The sequence below is a fragment of the Scophthalmus maximus genome, chromosome 8 (genome assembly GCF_022379125.1).
Source record: "Scophthalmus maximus strain ysfricsl-2021 chromosome 8, ASM2237912v1, whole genome shotgun sequence".
Lineage (NCBI taxonomy): Eukaryota > Metazoa > Chordata > Actinopteri > Pleuronectiformes > Scophthalmidae > Scophthalmus > Scophthalmus maximus.
The window spans coordinates 3,087,386-3,107,282 of NC_061522.1; the positions used below are offsets into that span (position 1 = coordinate 3,087,386).

General features: G+C 46.4%; 1 protein-coding gene across 2 annotated transcripts in view; it reads left to right on the forward strand.

The window, feature by feature from the left end:
• Positions 1-4,428: 4,428 nt before the first annotated feature.
• Positions 4,429-19,897, forward strand: part of mgat3b (beta-1,4-mannosyl-glycoprotein 4-beta-N-acetylglucosaminyltransferase b) — a 54,378-nt gene continuing 38,909 nt past the window's right edge. The window contains exon 1 of one of the 2 annotated variants that reach the window (XM_047333614.1): positions 4,429-4,567. In XM_047333614.1, the coding sequence (XP_047189570.1) occupies positions 4,545-4,567 (23 nt within the window). In that variant the 5' untranslated portion in view covers positions 4,429-4,544. Of the gene's footprint in view, positions 4,568-9,477; positions 10,153-19,897 lie in introns of those variants that run through there. The other variant, XM_047333615.1, reaches the window with a different exon arrangement.

The window sequence follows — 19,897 nt, forward strand, 5'->3', positions numbered from 1 at the left end:
CTGAAGTAGCAAGACGCCGGTAAGTACCATAGACCATAAAAATGGACGTAGTCACTGGGTCCAGAAAATGGAGCCAATCTGGAACTGCCTGAAGCCTGTGTTCTCTGGAATCACCAGGAGAGGGCAACTCCACTGGTTGTTTCTATAGAAGAGAGTTCTTTATCTGTTTTCCATCAGTCTCACTCTTGTTGCGATGTTTCTGTCAATTCGGCTGCTCCGCTCTCGACCAAAACCAGAAGAACACTATTCTCTTCCCTGTCGTAGATATTTCTTTTATCACCATGACACTACGCAGTCAGTTTAAACAAGCTTGAGCCAACACGTTGAGTCGATTTACGCTTTAATAACATTTAATTTAGAGTTGATGTCAAAGTGAGCATGGCGCAAGAGTGATCATGCTGTTCATGTATTTTTGAAAATATTTACAGTTTTCAAGGCCCAAAAAAAGTTTAGTGTCACTAGCTGGCGTGAAAAGTTTGACTCTGGAGGTTTGTTAGGGATCAATAATGAATCATCTGGTGTCATCCTAATTGAAGAAGAGCTTCCCTATGACGAAGCTGTTCCGATCCAGAGGGCTCAAGTTTAGCGTGGCTAAGATTCCGAGTCCTCCACGACGAGGCACGATCTGCTCTTTCAACATGACAAGGAAGAGCAGCGACATGGTTGTGATGGATGTGAGCACCAGCAGATTGTGTTCATGACGCAGTCAAGTATAAAAAAACATATCATTGTGCGGTGGGTGAGGGAGGAGCGGTGTGATCGTTGGAGCAAATGAACTCATCCGTCAAAGTCGAAACTGAGCCGTCACTCTTTTGTGTTTCCTGTCCCGTGTGTCAGCACCACGATGTCAGAACCACCAAAGCAAAGAAGAGATGAAACGTTAAACTTAAAGTTCACCGTCTTATCCCCCCCCCCCCCCCCCCCATGCTGGATATTACTTTTTGATGTATTTCAGAACCGTGTGCCAGTATTTTTCTGATGAAACTTTCCAGTGAACAACTTTCCCACTACCTGCCTCGTTGATTTCTCCCACTCAGGTTGATCTGTTTTCTGGAATGAAGAAGTGTGTGTGTGTGTGTGTTGGGGGGGGGGGGTCCAGGCCTCCTCCACCACCAAGTTTTTCTCCTTCATTACAGAAGTAGCTGAGAATTTCCATTTAGCAAATATCTTGACGAGATGTTGCGCTGTCTGCTTTGGGTGAGTGTGTTCATCAGTGGGACAACAAAGATGTTTTTATTATAACTCACTTTTTTTTTTTATGAACCCAACAGCTCAGGTTCCGGAAGTACACACAGCGCACAATTGTTTACTAGTACAGTATAAAGTTCTTATATATCTAGCCTCCTAAATGTATGTCAAAGTTCACCAGATTGTTGGATTTAACTTTGAAATGTACAAAAGTTTCTTCCAAGGGAGCTTGCCCCCGGACCCCCCTACAAGCTCTGACTAAGGGTTGCAAATAGCCATTATTTTCATAATCGATTAATCTGTCAATTATTTTCTCGATTAATCCAGTAGTTGTTTGGTCCATAAAATGTCATGAAATTGTGAAAATTAAGATTGTGTTTCCCAACACACCAAGATGATGTTAAGTTTTTTCCACACACCAAATATATTCTGTTTATTGTCACAGAGGAGCAAAGAAACCAGAAAATATTCACATTTAAGAAGCTGAAATCTGAGAAATTTGAACTGTTATCTTGAACGAAAATGGCCGATATATATTATTAGTGTTTTTATTAGCAAAGCACTTCAAACTATACAAGTATGAATCTAAATGTTTTCTTGAATATTTAAAATTAAGATTGACTACCACTGGCGCCCCACCCCTCGGACCCGTGTTGGTCGTGGCCACCGAGGAGCATGGGCGTCCTTTATGATTTTTATGCATAGAAGGTGGCAAACACCTAGTTCCATTACATCTTCTCGACCCGAGAAGACGCCCAAGCTCTGAGTTACGAGTACAATTGAACGCAGCATCACTAGCAGACATGAAGTTCGCGGCTGTAGTAAGCGTTTCCATGTTAACAGTGAGCCCCACCAATCGTAGATGTCGATGTTACACTATTAAGATTGTGGGTAGTGTAGTACCTTTCAATGACATTGCGAATAAAACATGTTTTATGTTAAAACAGGTTGATTTCGTGCGGACTCGTGGCTTCTGCGGGTTCATACACCATCGTTTCACAACCTTGTAGCTCGTGGTGACTCGACATGGTTACGACATTATGGCTAATAATCAAAATGTCAATGGAGAACATGAATGGGATTTTTTGACTTCCAGAACCTCACTGTTGCAGTTACCAGTCAGTTCATTTCATTCCCCTAAATTACACACTGTTGTAAAACCCTAATTGGCTTAAACCTCTGATATACAGTATATATATATATATATATATATATATATATATATATATATATATACTGTATATCAGAATTATAGCAGAATTTTTAAAACTCTAAATTCAGAATCGGTTTCAGCCCCAAAAGCCCGGTATCTTGCTGTTTCTCCAGTGTTTTTGCGAAGGTGAATCTAAATATTTTGTATACGTGTGGACATTAAAAGTGGAAATTGAAAATTTTCAACTCCCCCAGCAATAATAAGTGTATTTCCCCCAATTTGTGTGTTTCTGTGCAAGAACTGTTGATTTCCTTTGTCGACATGTTGTTGACAAAAGGTGTGGGAGGACGTATGCGGTGAACTGGTAAACAACACATTGTCGCTGTGACTGTGTTGAAAGGGTCGTTAAAGCCGAAAGAGGAAAGCCAGTGAACATGCAGAGACTGATCGTGTGGTCACATTATCAGCTCATGACTTTCCATTGCTGAGTCTTTGTCCTGCTCTGGTTTTGTTTTTTTCCATGCCAGTGGGTTTAGTCACTGAAAACATGTTCTGGCCAGTCGGGAGTTCCAGGACAGCCCGTCAGAAATACAGATCCCTGGAACAAAGAAAAAAAAAGCAAAGTGAAGATCCTGCAGAAGAACAAAAGTAATACCAAGCAAACAAACAACAAGAGCTTCTTATTAGCCAGTGTTTCTTTTGCTGATGCCTCCCTGTACATGCAGCATTTCCCACTGCATCTTAAAGTAAAGCTTGTCTTTTTTCTTCATTTGAAGAGTTTAAGTGCATTGTTATATTCCAGAAACCAATCACGTTTCATGCGTCCAAGCTTGATCTTTAAAGTAACTGGTATTTTTTTTTTTTCTCTCTTCTCAAGCAAATGTGGAGTGACCGGAAACAGGTGTGAAATTGCATCGTGCGTGTTGAGGGTGATGCGTATGTTGAAATTGTTCTTGAGGAGCATTCCTTTCCATTATGCCCATCTGGAAAACTAGAAACGAAATGAATGACCTTTTATCTGCACGTGGCTGTTTTAACATCATCAATCATATAAAGTGATGATGTGGCTGTTTATTTCAGCAAACATACCTTATTCCCCTCACCTCTAATGACAAATAACACTGACGTCTGATGACACATGTCATCAGACGTCAGTGTCCCCTGGGGGTGTATTCAGTGTCCCCTGGGGTGTATTCCAGAAAGCCGGTTTGGGGTCAGGTCCAACCAGATGAAATTCTTTGCATAGCCCTTAGATCCTTTGCGAAAGGGAGTTTTCTGTACAAGTTGTACAGTACACTGATATTTTCTTTGTTTGGGCAAATGTGATTAAAACCACCACCCGCCTTACCCACCTGCACTATATTCATATCACTCATTTTTCAGCTGCCGCCACGTCATTCATGCGCTGATGAAGAGAGGACCACAGTGTGTCGCGTACCTCAAAATATTAGCTCCAGGCGGTTACGAGGCCGAACGAGCTGAGGCGCCACTTGGAGACGACGGGCGCCACCGAAATGGAAAAAGTCAGAAGTCGGCAAATCGGCCCGGCCGAACTGCACACGTCTCACAATTCACTCAGCCGGCGGCTGGCATTAGCTTAGAAAACTGGCTAACGAAACGGCCACATCCGGTCGCTTTGGTGCTGCTGAAAAGTGCTTCCGGGTCACAATTCTTTCGACTTTATCCTCGACATTTTGACGTTATTCTAAATCTTCCCACTGTTTTTTTTTTTTTCCCGTATGCCTGGCCCTAATACTCTTCCGTACACTTTCAATGCTTCCATTCTCAGAACAAGATGAGATAAGATATAGTGGAGAGCAACAGATATGTAGGAAATGTATATTTTTTTATAATAAATATAAAAAATATAAATAGTAAATAATAATTTGAGACTTGGTCGCTGGGTTTTCCATGAAGTCACACATTGAAGTTGCACATTCTGTATTAATTATCACCGACAATGTTTTAAATACACTCTATTGTAGTGTGCGAGCGAAGGACATGCCTGGGGGTGGGGGTGGGCTGGGGGGAAAGGTTTGCTCTGCCCAAACTCACACAACCTGATTCTCCTCATCTCTGATGACACAGCTCATCGGCGTCACCTGGGGAGCACGAATTCATCCCCGGACGGAGACAGGACGACGAGGAGCCACTCCGTTCGGTCGGGCAGTAAATCTACGCAGCGCAGGAGGAAAAACCCCCCATGGGCAGGAGGCAAAGTCCGAGGTAAATGCAAAAAGACTCTTTATCACCCACATGACTCACAAACTGGAATATCAGTGTGGAGGAGGAGAGCTCTGTGTGTCTTTGGCACTGTGAGTCGTCATTGTGAGCAATTTGATCAGGCAGTGTCTGTAGATCATTGGAGTGTTCACTCCCTGTGGCATTCTTGTAAAAGTTGGGACTGGGACTATAGGTGAGCTGGGGTCTCGTTGTGTTTTCCAGCCAATAGGTCCCACCTACATTCAGTCTGCAGGCATTTGATTCCAAATATACTGTATGTTCTCAGGTGAGGTGTGTCCAAACTTGGTTCATTAATGAATGTGTAAGTTGGGGAATTAAAACTTCAGAGTGTTACTTGCATGTGCTCTTGAAGGGGTTTAAGAGCATGCACTCAATTTGTTTTGGGTTTGTTTTTGGACGGGCCTTTTTTTTTTTTTTTTACCAATTTCGACAGGTGTAATGAACTCGGGTTGCATCGTGGATTTGTGTGAGCGGTGGGCTGAAAGAAAATGTCTCCATGTAGGAAAATGTCGTACAGGTTAAATATTTTTCAAGATACACTGATGTTAGACAGTTGCAGCTTGCAAATGCAGGAAGTCGTAGGTGCATTGTTTTGGTATTTAGCAAGTTTTTCTAAACTTGCATCACCAGCAAGTTGTTTAGAGACTTGCTAAGCAATTCCAGAAATTCCACAGAAAAACAAAAAGGTATTCTGATATTTTGTATAGTTCCACGCTTCCACGAAGTTGGATGAGAAGAACGATATCACACTTGTGAAGCTGGAGTTGCTTCACACTGAATCTGGATCTGTCAAGTGTAAAAAAAAAAAAAATAAAACATCTCGCATCGCTTTCTTGAGATGCTGTTAGGTGGATCTTTTTTTTTTTTTTTACGTTAGGCAAAGCCAGTCAAGCTGCATTCTCATCTAACGCTGAAAAAATCTCAGATTCCAACAGTCCATGTGTCGGCTCCCTCTCCAGGCAGGAACAGCGCCACAGATAATTTGGCCCCTTATCAACACACATTCACTTCCTCGCCGCCGTGACCTCGTCTGCAATTCAGGTCCGGCGATCCATCTCCAGCATGCGGAATTTTATCTAGGGCGGGGGGGCTCGATGGGTCGCGGAGGTGAAGCGTGTAGCCGACGGGTTCAGTTCGTCTGGACTCGGATCAAAGTGCTGCACGGGCCTCATATCTCCAGTGTCATCTGAGAAGGCTCCTTTCCCGAATATTTTAACTTTCTGCGTTTGGAGGTCTCTCTCTCTTTCTCTCTCTCTCTACGTTAAGTCTGCGGCAGCATTTTCCATTTTCTCTCAAACTCAGACTTTTACTCAAACACGTATTAGTCTGGGACCTCTCGGCTCATTTTCGATTTCCAAGAGGCGTTACCGACGGACGCAGACGAGTCATGTGACGTCTGTTCGGCGATGTACACAGAGGAGACGTCTATGATGATGATTCCACCATGTCTGTGGACGAGCGTTGCTGTCTTTGTGGGAGAAATTTGAAAATATGGGGTACTTCAAGTCAAATGCTCGAGCGTCAGCGGCGGCCATCTTAGTTGGCGTCGTGGCATAAACCCCGCCCATTATCAGATAATCGGTTGTGATTGGACCGGCGAGTTTACTGCCAGAGGGAAATCACTTCCCGATGGAGGAGGATCCAGAACGTATTCTGGAGAGAGCAAATTTAAATGAGCTCCCAGAATTCGTACGGCTTTTGAGCATTTTTCGAGACAGAAGTTGGCTGCTCTGTGACGGTGTTCTTATAAATGTTTGATTACATATTGTATAACTGTTTCTCTTGTTTGCATTTACACTTCACTGTCATTTCTGGCACGTATCAACCAGTTTGATATGCTGTTGCCATCACTGTCTGATACCAAATATGATTTTAAAAAATGAAGCTCAACCACAGAAGAGCCTCAAAGTTAAAGCCTGTTAGTTCAAAACTGATGTGTCATACTGCGTTAAAAAAAAATTTGTTGGGAGGGCCATTTCTCCTCTACTTCAAAATGTGTTTTCGTGGCTGACTGGAAATGTGCGAACGATCCAATGTTCTGAAAAATGTTCCGGGGGACTGAGAAGGCAAAACCTGGGGGAGTCTTTTTTTTTATTTTATTTTTTACTTCAAACCATGTTCAAGGTTTGATGGGGCACCAAGTATTACTAAATCTAACTTCATAACCCTGCTTTATGAGACAGTCTCCTGCTGTCAGGGATAATAAAAAAAACAGCCCCACCTCTGCGCCCATTCGATGACGCTGACAGGCTGATATCAATATTTGATAATAAAAAAGATGGCAGAAGCAGAGTGTGTTGTGGGTCTCTGAGCCTCCCTCCGATGGCTGCTGACCTCTCCGAGGGAGAACAAAGGGGAGGGGGTGAACTCAAACATCCCGGGCTGACATGAGATATGAAGGATGTTACACTCCCGGAGGCCATGTATGCGGCTGGATTTATTGTAAACTGTAACAAGCCGAGGCGTTTCAATTTCACTGAATTACTGCGTTGATCGCTGCTGTGAAAAAGTAACTCGGTCACGGGCCCATTGAACGTGGGAACAGTATCAACTGAACTTCTTTTTCACCAACGTCTCCCTCCGGGCCTGAATCTGAGAAAGAGTGACCTAGCTGTAACCTGAAACTAAGCCTGAAACAGTCACGGCCACATGTGCCAAGAAACCCCCCAACCCACAATCCTGTAATAATTAGTTTTAAAGCTTCTTTTATCAGACTATAAATTGGACTATTAGACTACACAAATGTGTGCCATAAAAAGACAGCAGGTCAAATCCAATCTTAATTAATCACCCGCTGTGTTATTCCACTGAATTAAAGATGGTAAACGAAAAGGGGTCAAATTTATTTACGCAAGCGCTCACTAGCGTAACAGGGCCTCGCAAGGGGCTTTCGATGTTCAACAAACCAGTGGCCGTAGCATCAGTACTAAAGCACCAATTACAACAAACATTACACGGGACAACTTTGTCTGCAGGAACTTGTCAGAGGCTGGTTAAACTTCCCAGGCTCATTGCACCGGAGCCCCAGAGGCCTTCTGAAATGATCCGGCTGCAAGATGAAGCTGTGAGCAAAAACTCAACCTACAGTATTCCAATAATTGTGTTATTTTTTTTTATAGCTTTCTGTTAGTTCAGATTTTGATTTTTTTTTCTTTGCAATGGCAATGATAGTCATATGGCTCTTGGGGTGGCAATGGAGGTCGGTCGGTCCACCCCTTTGATACAAAACTTAATTTAAAGCTACAGTGTGTAATATTTAGAAGAACTTGCCCACATAAATTGAATATATAGTCCATAACTATGTGTTCATATATGTTTAATCACGATGTTTCAACTTTGAATGAGTTAAATATAGTTCCATGAGGTGGACCCGACCTCCGTGTGAGTCGCCATGTTTGCTACGTCGTGTTGAATACGGTTGTTGCACCAAACGGTCCAGAATACATCGCATTCGCGTAGAATTTTCCCCGCTGGCGGAAACCGGGAACGGAATCGGCGCTGCGCCACCATAAAGTGTCCCCTGTCGGTCGACAGTGCAAGTGGTCTAAACAAGTTTGAGAAGCCAGTACCACCAGATGCTGCCAGAAAATTTAAAAAAAATGACATACTGGGGCTTTAAAGGAACAGTTGAATTGCGGGATTTTGTGTTTAGACTTGATGGGCTAATAGTAGCATTCATGCTAGCATGCTAGGGTTCTAAACTAAGACGGTGCTCACGATAAACGGTACACTAAACACGCTAAGCGTGTTAGCTTCATTTCTAGCATGCTAACTTCACCTGTTAGCATTGTGGTCAGAGCATCGCTGCCTCACACAGCCACCACCTTGGCTGTTGGCTTGCAGTCCACTTCGCTCCTCAGCTGTTACCTTAACGTGACAGAATCGAACCTGTCAAATTTTATATGAAACTCTGATGTTCTCTGAGATTAAATTGGTTAAATTTATGAGGAAAAAAGTCGCAAATTTACGAGAACGCTTCAGGATCACCACAGACGTCCGGATGCTTATAATAGTATTTCCTTGTTGCAAAGTCTTACTTGATCAGGTCGTCCACTGCAGACGTCTGTGATGATCCTGACGCGATGTTGTTCCTTGAAAAACAAAACGCTATTTTTCCACATTTTTCTCTCATAAATTTGCAATTTTTAATCTCAGAGAATATAATATATGTTTCTTTCTCGTAAATTTACGACTTTAATCTCGGAAACCTGCGGATGGTTTCTTATTTTTTTCTTTCTCCTTTTCCTTTCGTACAGTGGCGCTAAGACGCTGTCATAACCAACAGTTGATGGACCGTGAGAAAATATTCGCTGAATTTTACCCCCCCCCCCAAAAAAGTGTATTGGATTAAAATCACTAACTGCCCCTTTAATATAAAAGTTACAACCGTATATGGTGCTCTCTGGCGCCACCCCCAGGTTAACAAACGTCACATCCTTTCAAGTACAACATCCAAGTAGCACTTGTCTCTTCAACATCCCCCCACCACCCCCCCCACCACCCCCAGTATGCAGTGAGCATTACAGCCTGACGGGGGCTCCGCTGTGGTCACACACACACACACACACACACACACACACACACACACACGTGTTTTTCACTTGTGCAGAACTCGCATGGGGTTGGATACATTTTTTGGGGGGGGGGTTAGAGTAGATCTGAGCCCCCCCCCCCCCCCCCCCCCCCCCGATGGGCGCCCCCATCGTCCATCGCTGATAAGCAACACATAACGGGGAGGAGCTCCCTTCTCACGGGGCTCCTCCCACCAGCCCCCCCCCCCCCCCCTACACACACACACACACACACATACACACTCGACAAGGGAGATGATGAGAAAGAAGTGAAAAAAAATGAGAGAGAGAGAGAGAGAGAGAGAGAGAGAGAACGGAAAAGGCGTCACACCGGCACCAGAGCGCGGCGGACGGAAGAGAGAGAGAGAGACGCATCACGAGAAGAGAGAGAGAGAGAGGGAGAGGGAGGGAGAGAGAGAGAAGACAGCGGCTCGTAAACACGACAGAAAACGGCGAATAGGACGACGGACACCACCCCCCCACCAGCACCCCCCGCGTCCCTCCTCATCTCTCCATCTCCATCCTCCTCTGCGCCGTTAGTCGCTCGTGTTTCTCTTCGCCTCTTTGCGCACCGTGTTTTTTAGGCGAATCTCCTCTTTTCTGCCGGACGAAGCCTCTTGCTCGGTGTTTCGTAGAATAAACCTCGGAGGGAGAGAGAGAGAGAGAGAGAGAGGGAAGCCGAGCCGAGCCGAGCCGAGCCGACGGGATCCACCGTGTGCAGCGTCCAGCTCTCGGGACGATCGAGCACGGCGCATCTGATCCGGCGGATAGAAGCGGCGGCGGGCAGGGGGGCGGGTTGAGGGGGGAGTGGAGGACTACGCTACACGAGATGACTGTAGAGTAACGAGAGAGAGACACCCCCCCCGGTTATTACCGAGTCTCCAGCATCACCGATGCGATGGCATAGCGGTGCTCCTTCAGCAGAACTCGGATCGGATCGGCGGGAGCCCTCATCCAACCATGAACCTCTGAGACATCGGACACAGGCACCGATGGGTAAGAGGAGATGCTCTGTTGTTTTGTTTTTCATCTTCGATTCCGGGATGTGAAGGTTAGGGGAGGGGAGGGGAGGGGGGCTTGTGACGTGAGGACCCTTGCAGTTTGCCCCCTACAGTATGAAACTGCAACGTAAGGGTGTGTGTGTGTGTGTGTGTGTGTGTGTTTGATGAAGTTGCCTTTCAAAGCAGATGCGTATGGAAACGAACAGATGGCCTTTCGCTTCCGGTGAGGCGGAGATACATGGAGGATTCCAGTTTATGCTTTTCAGTACGATGTCATAGTGTCTCGTTGGGGTCAGGACATTTGACCTGGTCGGCACGGCACTCGAGGCCCAAGCTCCACTCCACATTGGAGAAACGGTTTCGTCTCTCGAGTTTCCTAGATGGTGGACAGGTTTTTTCGAGCAGCCCGGTGGATTTTAATGTTTGTACCAACGGTGCCGGGATTTTGTTGACACGTCCTACTACAGTCTTGGTTTTCACACCCGTCAGCCCCAAACACCTATACTGACGTTGAGCCTCGTAGCCATGCAGCGTGCTCCATGTAACAGCCCCGGAGGAGAGCCCCGGCTACACGTCGTCACCCCACTTTGCGTCTGAATCACAGAGCCCCCCCCCCCCCACCCCCGGGCGATTGTCTTCGACTGCGAGCCTTGCTGACGAAACCCATTTTCATCTCTCCATCCGTAGTCAAAACCCAAACCCAACACCATCGCCTGTACCGAATCCATTTCTAATTTCCCACGAGAACGGGCCCCGCTTGGGCCCACTGCTGTTTGTCGGGGGGTCAGGTATTGATCCGGGTCTGAGTACACAAGAGCTTGAGTAAGCTGATCACTGAAGAGGGCAGTTAAGTGCAAATGAACGAGGGGGGGGACGATGGCCGCCTGGAGGCTGTAGAGAAACAGATTAACATTGTGTCTGTGGAAGAAACACACTGGGAGCGGAAAAAAAAACCTGTGGCTGCGGATTGTAATCACAAGCCTCTGTGTTTTTCCCTCGACATGCTGCCTTCGAGTCGGGGCAATTAATCAGCAATAACTCCCGTTAGAGTGGCTCTGCGGTGCAACAGCGGCCGACTGGAGCTTGCACCTGGCCACAGCTCCCAGGCGCCGATGTGTTCGAGCAAGGCGTCGCCGATGAGCGCCATCCATCTCTTCGGGTAACGTCCGAGCCCGACGACACGATAAGAACGAGCTCGTTCATCGGTCCACGTCTCCTGGAATCTCAAAGATGGCGGCCAACGACGAAACATCTCGTGTTCTCTTTGATTTTTACACTTGCTGCGTTTAACTTCAATGGGGTTAAGGGTCCGTTGTCGTCGCAGACTAAAGTGAACATCGTAGGAAAAGGGAAAACTCAGGAGTAGAAGTTGCTGATAAGGCGCCTGTTGTGGTTGCCAACCGCCACGACGAAGAAGAGTGTACAACCGAGCACGTTGCGATCTCTTATCGTGGGACGTGGCCGCAACTCTTCCCTTAGGATGGAACGCAGATTTCTAATAGATGGTAATTGTTGAAAAATCCCAAGGGGGATTTAGAGGAGAGCACATAATGAAAATGGGATGTTTGGCGGGTTTAGAACGTCACACGGGGACTTTCACACCGTCATATGTACGTTGTGTGTTACTCAAACCAGCGGCAATGAACTTTAAGAGAGGTGAACGTATACTTTGCGTAACATTTCTCTCGGCAGCAACAGAAATCGCGTAGGACCTGCACGTGCAACGACCAATAGGCAAGCTCAATTTATCATCGCGATCTATAAACACGATAATATTGTTTATCGTGATCATTTCTGGGACGATATATCGCCGTCCCCGTCCCTCAACTGCTCTGTTTCCCTTTCAATTTTTCGCTTTTATTTGCATAACGGCACATGATACATTTATCTCTTGTTGCAAAGGCATCTTTTGAAAAAGGGAGACGACAACAAGACGAGATGCCATGAGTATAATGTGTAGCACGCCGCTAATGTCTGCTTAGCAAGTTTATTTCAGCTCATCAAAAGACTGTAAACAAGGGGGACCGTTCTTGCCCCGGCTCTGTCTAAAGGTGATAAATTTCACCTATACCGGCGTCGCTGAATCTAAATAATTAAACACATTATATTTGTGTGTGATTGATGAATCCATAAACAAAATGTGGAACGGTAATAATTCTGTGTCATGTGGAGTTATATCAGAGTCCTGGAGTCCAAGACGAGAAATATTCTGGTAACCCCCACCCCCGCTGTTATAATACTCAATTCATCTCACTCTTCAGTTTTTCTCTTCTCTGCACAGATACGAGCGTCAGTCTTCTCATCCAACTCACTACAAGAAGGCAAATAAGTAGTTTCCAAAATGTCAAACGATCCTTTTAAGGATGTTGGATACAGCATTACACAATTTGTTTGACAGCTGTCTGTTTTTATTCTTTCTTTTCCTCATCTACCGGTAGTTAAAAAACCCAGCATCATAGCTGCAGGGGGCCCACAGAGGCCGCTCACGCACAGGGCCCGGAATTTGATGCTGCACCCCTGGTGATGTCCTCAAACTTACTACCCGGTTCGGTCCTGTTTTGAGTTTTGAGAATGCAGAAGAAATGCAGATTTTCCAGTTTGCAGTGTTTGCAGTTCCTCACAGCGTCTCACCGCAAGTCAGCAATTATCTGGTCACAGTATTCATTGATAACAAGAATTCATACCACTCTTATCTCATCGCATGCAGCTTGACACCGGGGTATTTCCTCAAACTGCAGCCTCTCTCTCTCAGCTCTGTCACCGCGTTCCTCCCTCTCTCCGCCGCTCGTGACTCGTGTCGTAGAGGCCGAGACAAATGGCTCCGCTGGTGAAAAGACTTGTTGGTAAATATTTGCAAAAGGTGGTGATCTGGGTACGGCAGAGATCAGCAGCCTCTTCGTCTTCCGCAGCAATCTGGTTTTGTCAACTTTTCCCCTCAAACATATATTTATATTTCATATACCAAATCAGTCGTAGCTGTGTGTGAGTTACCCTTCTTCGTCAAATCAAAGCACAGTGATTTCAATCTTGGGCTGCTGTTACCTCTGTAACGTTGGTTTCAGGAGGTGAAAACACTGGGATTTAAAATGAAAAATAAAAATGGAGGCTAGTCAAACATATTGCATTTTGCAAGAAGTGAGAATAGGAACGTCTGCAGAAAATGACTGCAAACCAAGCTTGTTGTGATAAGTAGATGGATGCAGACATCTGATATCCTGCAGTGTGTGTGTGTGTGTGTGCAGCCAAGAGCAGAAAAAAACATGTTTGCATAGCCAAAGTACATTCATCTGTCAAATTAAGGAGGCTACCTGGGAATCAATGACTTTTATGCAAAAACGTATTTGTTGGAAATGGGGCAGAGTTTTAATTTTTATGAAATAATCCAAACGCAAATAACCCACTAAAACGCAACAAGGTCAATCTTTCTTCCACGATGAGGACCGGAAAATACGAATGTATTTATAACCATAGTAATTATTTTTGGACGATATAAATTAGAAATACGGAGCCCCCCTAGGTTCCGCTTAAGGTGGGGGGGGGGGGTAATTTGTAACCCGTACCCACACAAGGGGACATTCCAAAACGCTTAACGTCACTTAATTTTGTCAAAGCGGCGACCGCTGATCACCAGATGGCTCTCATACGTCTCGTCGTAAACGCTTTTCCACCTGTCCTGATGATCGTTGACGTTGTTGTTGCGGGCGGCTGTTGGGTTGGGCCAAGCAGTGCAGGGAAGAGGGAACCGGTTTCTTTGCAGGGATGATTGGGGCGGGTGCCGGCGCAAGGCAGGGTAATGCTGGCGACGCTCCGTGATTAAATCAATCGCTAGCTAGAATAGACAAAAGTCAGCAAAACAACCCATGGTGGAATGTGTTGCACTGTTGCAGAGGAATGGTTGTTGACTGTGGCTGCATGTTGATGCCTGCTTCATGATTCATGAAAGAGACAAACTAGTTTACCTTGCTCAATTTAGACTCCTGGTGTTGAGACAGCAGCTGTGGACGAACACAAACGGATCCAGGCTGCGTTTCCTCATCTGGCTGTCGCTGCATCGTGGACACAGTTACAGTCGTTGTAGATTGGGGCTGCGACTATTACGATTGTTTTCATCGTCGTTTACTTCCTTGATCAGTCGATCAGCTGTTTGGCCCATAAACGGTCGATCCTGTTTCCCCAAACCACCAAGATGATGTTTTTGTTTTGTCCACACACCAAAGATACTTAGTTCACGGTCATAGGGGAGCAAAGAAACCAGAAGATCTTCACATTTAAGAAGCTGAAATCAGAGAATTTTGACACACAAACTTGTCTACTACTTGAACAGATGAATCGATTATTGAAATAGTTGGCGATTCATTTAGTTAACTAATCGATTAACTGTTGCAGCTCTGGTGCAGATCACCTGCGTGTCCTCCACACAGAAACTGGAGCAAAGGTTGAGTGGAGCTGAACGGTGAAGGGGAGGCCATGTTTGTCCCAGCTGCTATAGGGTTACTTCCTGCCTTCGGGTGGGGAGGGGGTCTTCTTTGGTATTAATACACTCTTTATTCCATTGGAAGTCGGTGGGACAATGGGATGTTTTCACAGAAGGACCCTGGTGAGCGCTCCACTAATTACAAGACGCAGCCCGGTGGAGAGTGAAAGGAGGGAGGGATCAAATAATCCGTCTTAGAGCGCTTTCTCTTCTCCACATTTCTTCTTCTTTTGACTCCTGTGCACCTCATGTGCCTGTTGTTGTTGTTGTTGTTGTTGTTTTTCTTCGGTGTTGACCTGGTACAGCCGATCTCCATGTGCATCTGTGCGTGTGTGCGCGTGTGTGTGTGTGCGTGCGTGCGGTGACGCTAACCCCACAAACAAGTTTACGTACGCTGCTGCTGTGGGAATTAAGCTGTGTTCCACTTCTGATCTGGCATCTGTAGACACACACACACACACACACACACACACACACACACACACACACACACGGACACTCACACGGACACTCACGCTGCCAGGCTTCTGGCTGTGCTCACGCTGTTCCTGGAGAGAGGGAGGGAGGGAGAGAGAGACACACACCGTGAGTATCTGACACACCCAATACATTATCTCTCCCTCACATCCATTTCATGCGACGTGCACATCACGTTCGCTCGACCTCCTCCCGGCGAAGTCCGTTATTCCGTTTCTTTTTCCCCCCTGCCCACCCGTCTCGAGTTTGCGCTTTACACGTACAACACGCACACCTGCATCGAGAGGCACGCCTCTGCCCACGCATGCCGCAGATGCCGTGTTGCTTTCTGAAGACGCTGCAGAGGAGGATGGAGGTAGAAGGAAGGGTTTATTTGCACCTCCCCTCCCCACCCAAACCCTCTTGCCGTGGGGTTCTGCGCTCAGAGCCCCTCATTAGTCGGTCGGAGGCGTTTGATGGGTTCTATACCTAACCTGCTGTCACCCTGACAAGCTGCGGAGACCAAAATATATCGTTTCCCCGAGCTCGGCACATGAAAGGTGGCACTCCGGTTGTGCTACTTTGAAGAGCTCACACGCCCCTGCTGGGATTTCGGTTCGCAGGAAAGCTTGACGATGCAACGCTTTTCCTCTGCGCCGACGTTTGACGGCAGCACTGCCTACTTATACAAAAACCAGGAAACATCAGTCATTGGATTTTTTACTTTTTTTGATTGACGGTGCTCCGAGCTGATGGGAGAAGTGTTGACGGCTGATGACGCAGTCGGGCCCTTCTGCAGCTGCGTTACACCCAGACAGCACACAGATATTAATAGACTTGTCATCTAACGAAAACACTGATGAAATTGAAAATCAAAAGTATTGGAAATTTATACTTATAAATGATTGACCCCACTTACAGAGGCAGGACTGTAGAGGCGTTTTTTGCTATTCAATGTTGGGGGATTTTTCGCATCTGGCGTGATCGCAACATCGCGCGTTGTTTTTGCGCCTCTCACACAAGACGAGACGGAGCGCTGTCGCGGTGTTTGCTCCTCGCTCTTCGTTGGCGTGTGCTTTTACGGCATGTCTTTTTTTTGTTTTTACTGTGTGTTTACTGTGACCTTCTCCCCCGGCCTGTAAAAGATCACTGACAGAGCCGTTTCAGACACAAACAGTTTAACAAGGATCTCATAAATTCTTTTTTTTTTAAAAAGCACCCAAACGCTACAAATCAGCGGGTCAACACACACAAAAAAAAAATGGTGGACTTTTGGTTTTTATATGCATGTTCAGTGTTTACCCTAGGTTTACTGGTTGGGGGTTCAGGGTTAGGGATCGGTTCCACAAATCACGTTTCATCCACAATGAGTTCTGCTTGGCGTTATATGTAAAATACAAAAAAGTTAAATACAAAATAATAATAAAAAATATATAATAATTAATTAATTAACTTTTCAGGGGGGGGCGGGGGCTCCCATTGGAGGGGCGGGGCGCCCCTTCAATTCAATGGTCGGGGAAACCCTGATGTTCCAGCAGCGGCGAGGTGTTGAGCCCTGTTGTGCCAACACATGAAGCAGCAGCACCGCTCGATAACAGTCGGTCACAGTCTCTCTCTCTCTCTCTCCGTCAGACCCATCACATGTACAAACACGGCCTGTCTCTCCGGCGGGGTCTTGAGAGGGCAGCCGACCTGATGATGGAAGTATGGATCTCTGCCCTGGGAGGTCAAACGGAGGGAGGCCGGGCTTTAACGTGTGGGGGCGGGTGGAGGGAGGGAGGGAGGGAGGGAGGGAGGGAGAGAGGGAGAGAAAGAGAGAGAGAGAGCACTATGCCGCTGTTTGCAGGGGCGTAGCACCAAATTCTGGGGCCTCTACATGAGCGCTCTCTGTGGGGCCCCCCGCAGCTATGACGCAGATTAATTTATGATACTGTGTGTTCTAATAGTAACAAGCCAACTCACTCCTACTGTACTCAGGTAGTTAAAGTTACAGTTAGCTAGCTAGCTAGCAATAGCAGCTGTGTCGAGCTCAGCTAGGCAGCTGCTAAGCTAGCTGTCGTGGTGGGAGTTTGCTAATAGCTAGCTCACCTTTTTTTTTGAAAGAAATTAATTAAGGGTTTGTGTTTGTCTTCTCTCTCTTTTCTCTTCTGGGACCCAGACTTTACCTTCTTAAGAGAAGACATCACGAAGTCGCTGGTCAGTAGATCAGATGACAGATTCTCATGCTGAGTCGTGATTGGGCGGACTAAAACCTTTTGCGCCTTTAGTAAGGGGTGCGAGGGCCCTTTAAATACATAGTTCAGTCCCTCAACCAACGTATTCAGACAATTTTTAACTAACGTTATCACACAAATTACTTTGAAAACACTAATTCCAGGCTTTTCGAGGCCCCCCCCCCCCTTGGGCCCTGGGTAGTCTTTCCCCCTTTCCCCCCCAGTGCTCAGTCGTGGCTGTTCGTCTCGCAGTGGACCGACTGTGTGAAAGAACCAATGTTGCAAAACTTGTCCTCCCCTCACTCGTTCCCTCCTCTTCCCCCCCCCCCCCCCCCCCCCCCCCCTTCCCCCACTTTGCTGTTCGGAGGGGGCTCCCCCCCTCTCTCTCTCTCTTTTCTAAATAAGGCACTGTGTCGCGCTGTTGTCAGACGGCCAAGCCGAGTTCACCACCGGGCCAAAATAGAAGTTGTCTGTCCTTGAGGACGTCCCTCTCTCGCTCTCTCTACCCTGCTTTTCTCTCACCCACGCTTATTTTTCCCTCTCGCCTCCTGGTCACCTCAGTATCGCCTTACAGCCGCGTCTCGCTTACGGAGACCTCAGGAGACCTTAACCTTGAAGGGAGTTGAAAATGGGGCTGACCTGTGCTCGACCCGGCATGTGCATGTTTCAAAAGAGGGGAGGGAGGGGGGTACAGTGCTGGAACATACCACCGCTGCCCCGTTCAGGGGGGGGGGGGGCAGCCTGGTGTCGGTTAGACGAGTCGGGCCTCGGTCAAGGACGATTACGCTCATGTTTTGTGGCGTCTGTTTAGTCTGCGCGTTGGCACAGATGGTTTGTGTTTGTGCGGCGCGGAGCGAAACACTTAATGGATGAATATTGCGTGTCTGGATAGTGCACAAGGTGTGTTTTTAAGTTAAAAATGGACAAAATGTTGCTGAAAAGTTAGTTTTTCATCATCTTTCCTGCAGCATTGCAGTTAATTCACCTTCACTCTCACTACCTGGACAAATGTGCACATAAGTTTAAACTCATAACCTCGTGATCATCCAAATTTAAAAACAGCTCAGCCACCTGGATTCACACACACACACACACTCACACACACACACACACACACACACACACACACTATTGTAATCTCATTTTGTGCCGTCCTGGGAAAAATTCACGTTCAAGTCTATCCATTGTGTTGACGCGTAGTCTGACATGTGCTTTGCGTTTCGGCTTGAACGCAACATAAGAATGTCCAGGACCTTCCAGTCTCATCTGTAGGGCTGCAACCAACAATTATTTTCATGCGCGATTAATCTGTCCATTATTTTCTCGATCAATTGATTAGTTATTTTGGTCCATAAAATGGGGAAAGATGTCAATTGTGTTTCCCAAAAAAAACAGAACATATTCATAAAAACTACTTGAATCGATAATCAAAACAGTTGAAGATTAATTTAGTAGGCGATTACTCGTCGATTAATCGACTAACTGTTGCAGCTCTAGTCTCATCTATTTACATATCCTGTGTGTGACTTTAGGTCAAACGGGATAAGAACTCGAACCATTTGAGATGAAAACTGATTTGCAACATAGATGCGGTCATAGTGAAATCTTTTGAAAGTATTACGTCTCAGGCGTAACACACGAGGGACAATTCCACAAGTCTGTAAATAGAAGGGAGTGAAGAGTGAGTCGATATGTAGCGTCCCCCCCCCCCGCCTCAAGGTTGACTTGAGCAAACAAGAGTTTATCTGCAGATGCTTTCCCAAAGCCAGGCGATGCTTTGAGAGAATTTACGGTCAAACTGTGTGACATTGAAGAAGATACCACCGACAACTAAGCAGGTTGTTTCCCCCCGTTTTTTAAAAAATGTGCTCGAAGGTCGTCTCTGTGCAACACTAACTTTGGACAGGCTTGTGTTTTATTGCCGCCTGCGAGTCCTCGGCGCAACGATTGTTTTACTGAGATCAAATATGAAGACGTGTCGGCGAGCTTGAACTTGTCAAATCCAACTTTTTGTGAAGAACAACTGGGTCATTTTCTTTCTTGAAAGCACCAGCGGATGCATATATCTGGCCAGACGGACGGACGGAGAGGGTGGGAGGGAGGGAGGGATGGAGGATTCGTGAGAGAGATGTAACTTTAAAAACGCACTCAAGTATGTGCCGGAGAAAGATTGACCTGGAGAGATGAATGGACGAGGAAGAGGAAGAGGAGGAGGTCAGGGACGGTTAAATATGATTCATCTTGAAATGACAAAAAGCAGCTTTGCTGTCCGGCATGTTTCTATCAGAATGACACTGACTGTATTACTTTCTCTTTTTGAGCCGTTGGGAGAGATTTGCGTCAACGAGGGAGTCCGTCAGTGCAGAGGTAGTGCGAGTGTGAGGGAGGTGAGACGTGAACAAAGGTGGGTGAGGAAGAGCAGCAGGAGGAGGAGGAGGAGCAGGGATGGAGGGCAAATGTTTATCTGTGGCCGGACGGATAGATGAATGGAGAGAGTGAGCGGGGGAGAGGAAAGACATTTTCATCAGGATTATCCTGCAGCAGAGAATCTCATCCGGGAAAGTGGCCGAGTGCCTACTGAGCGCGCGCACACACAC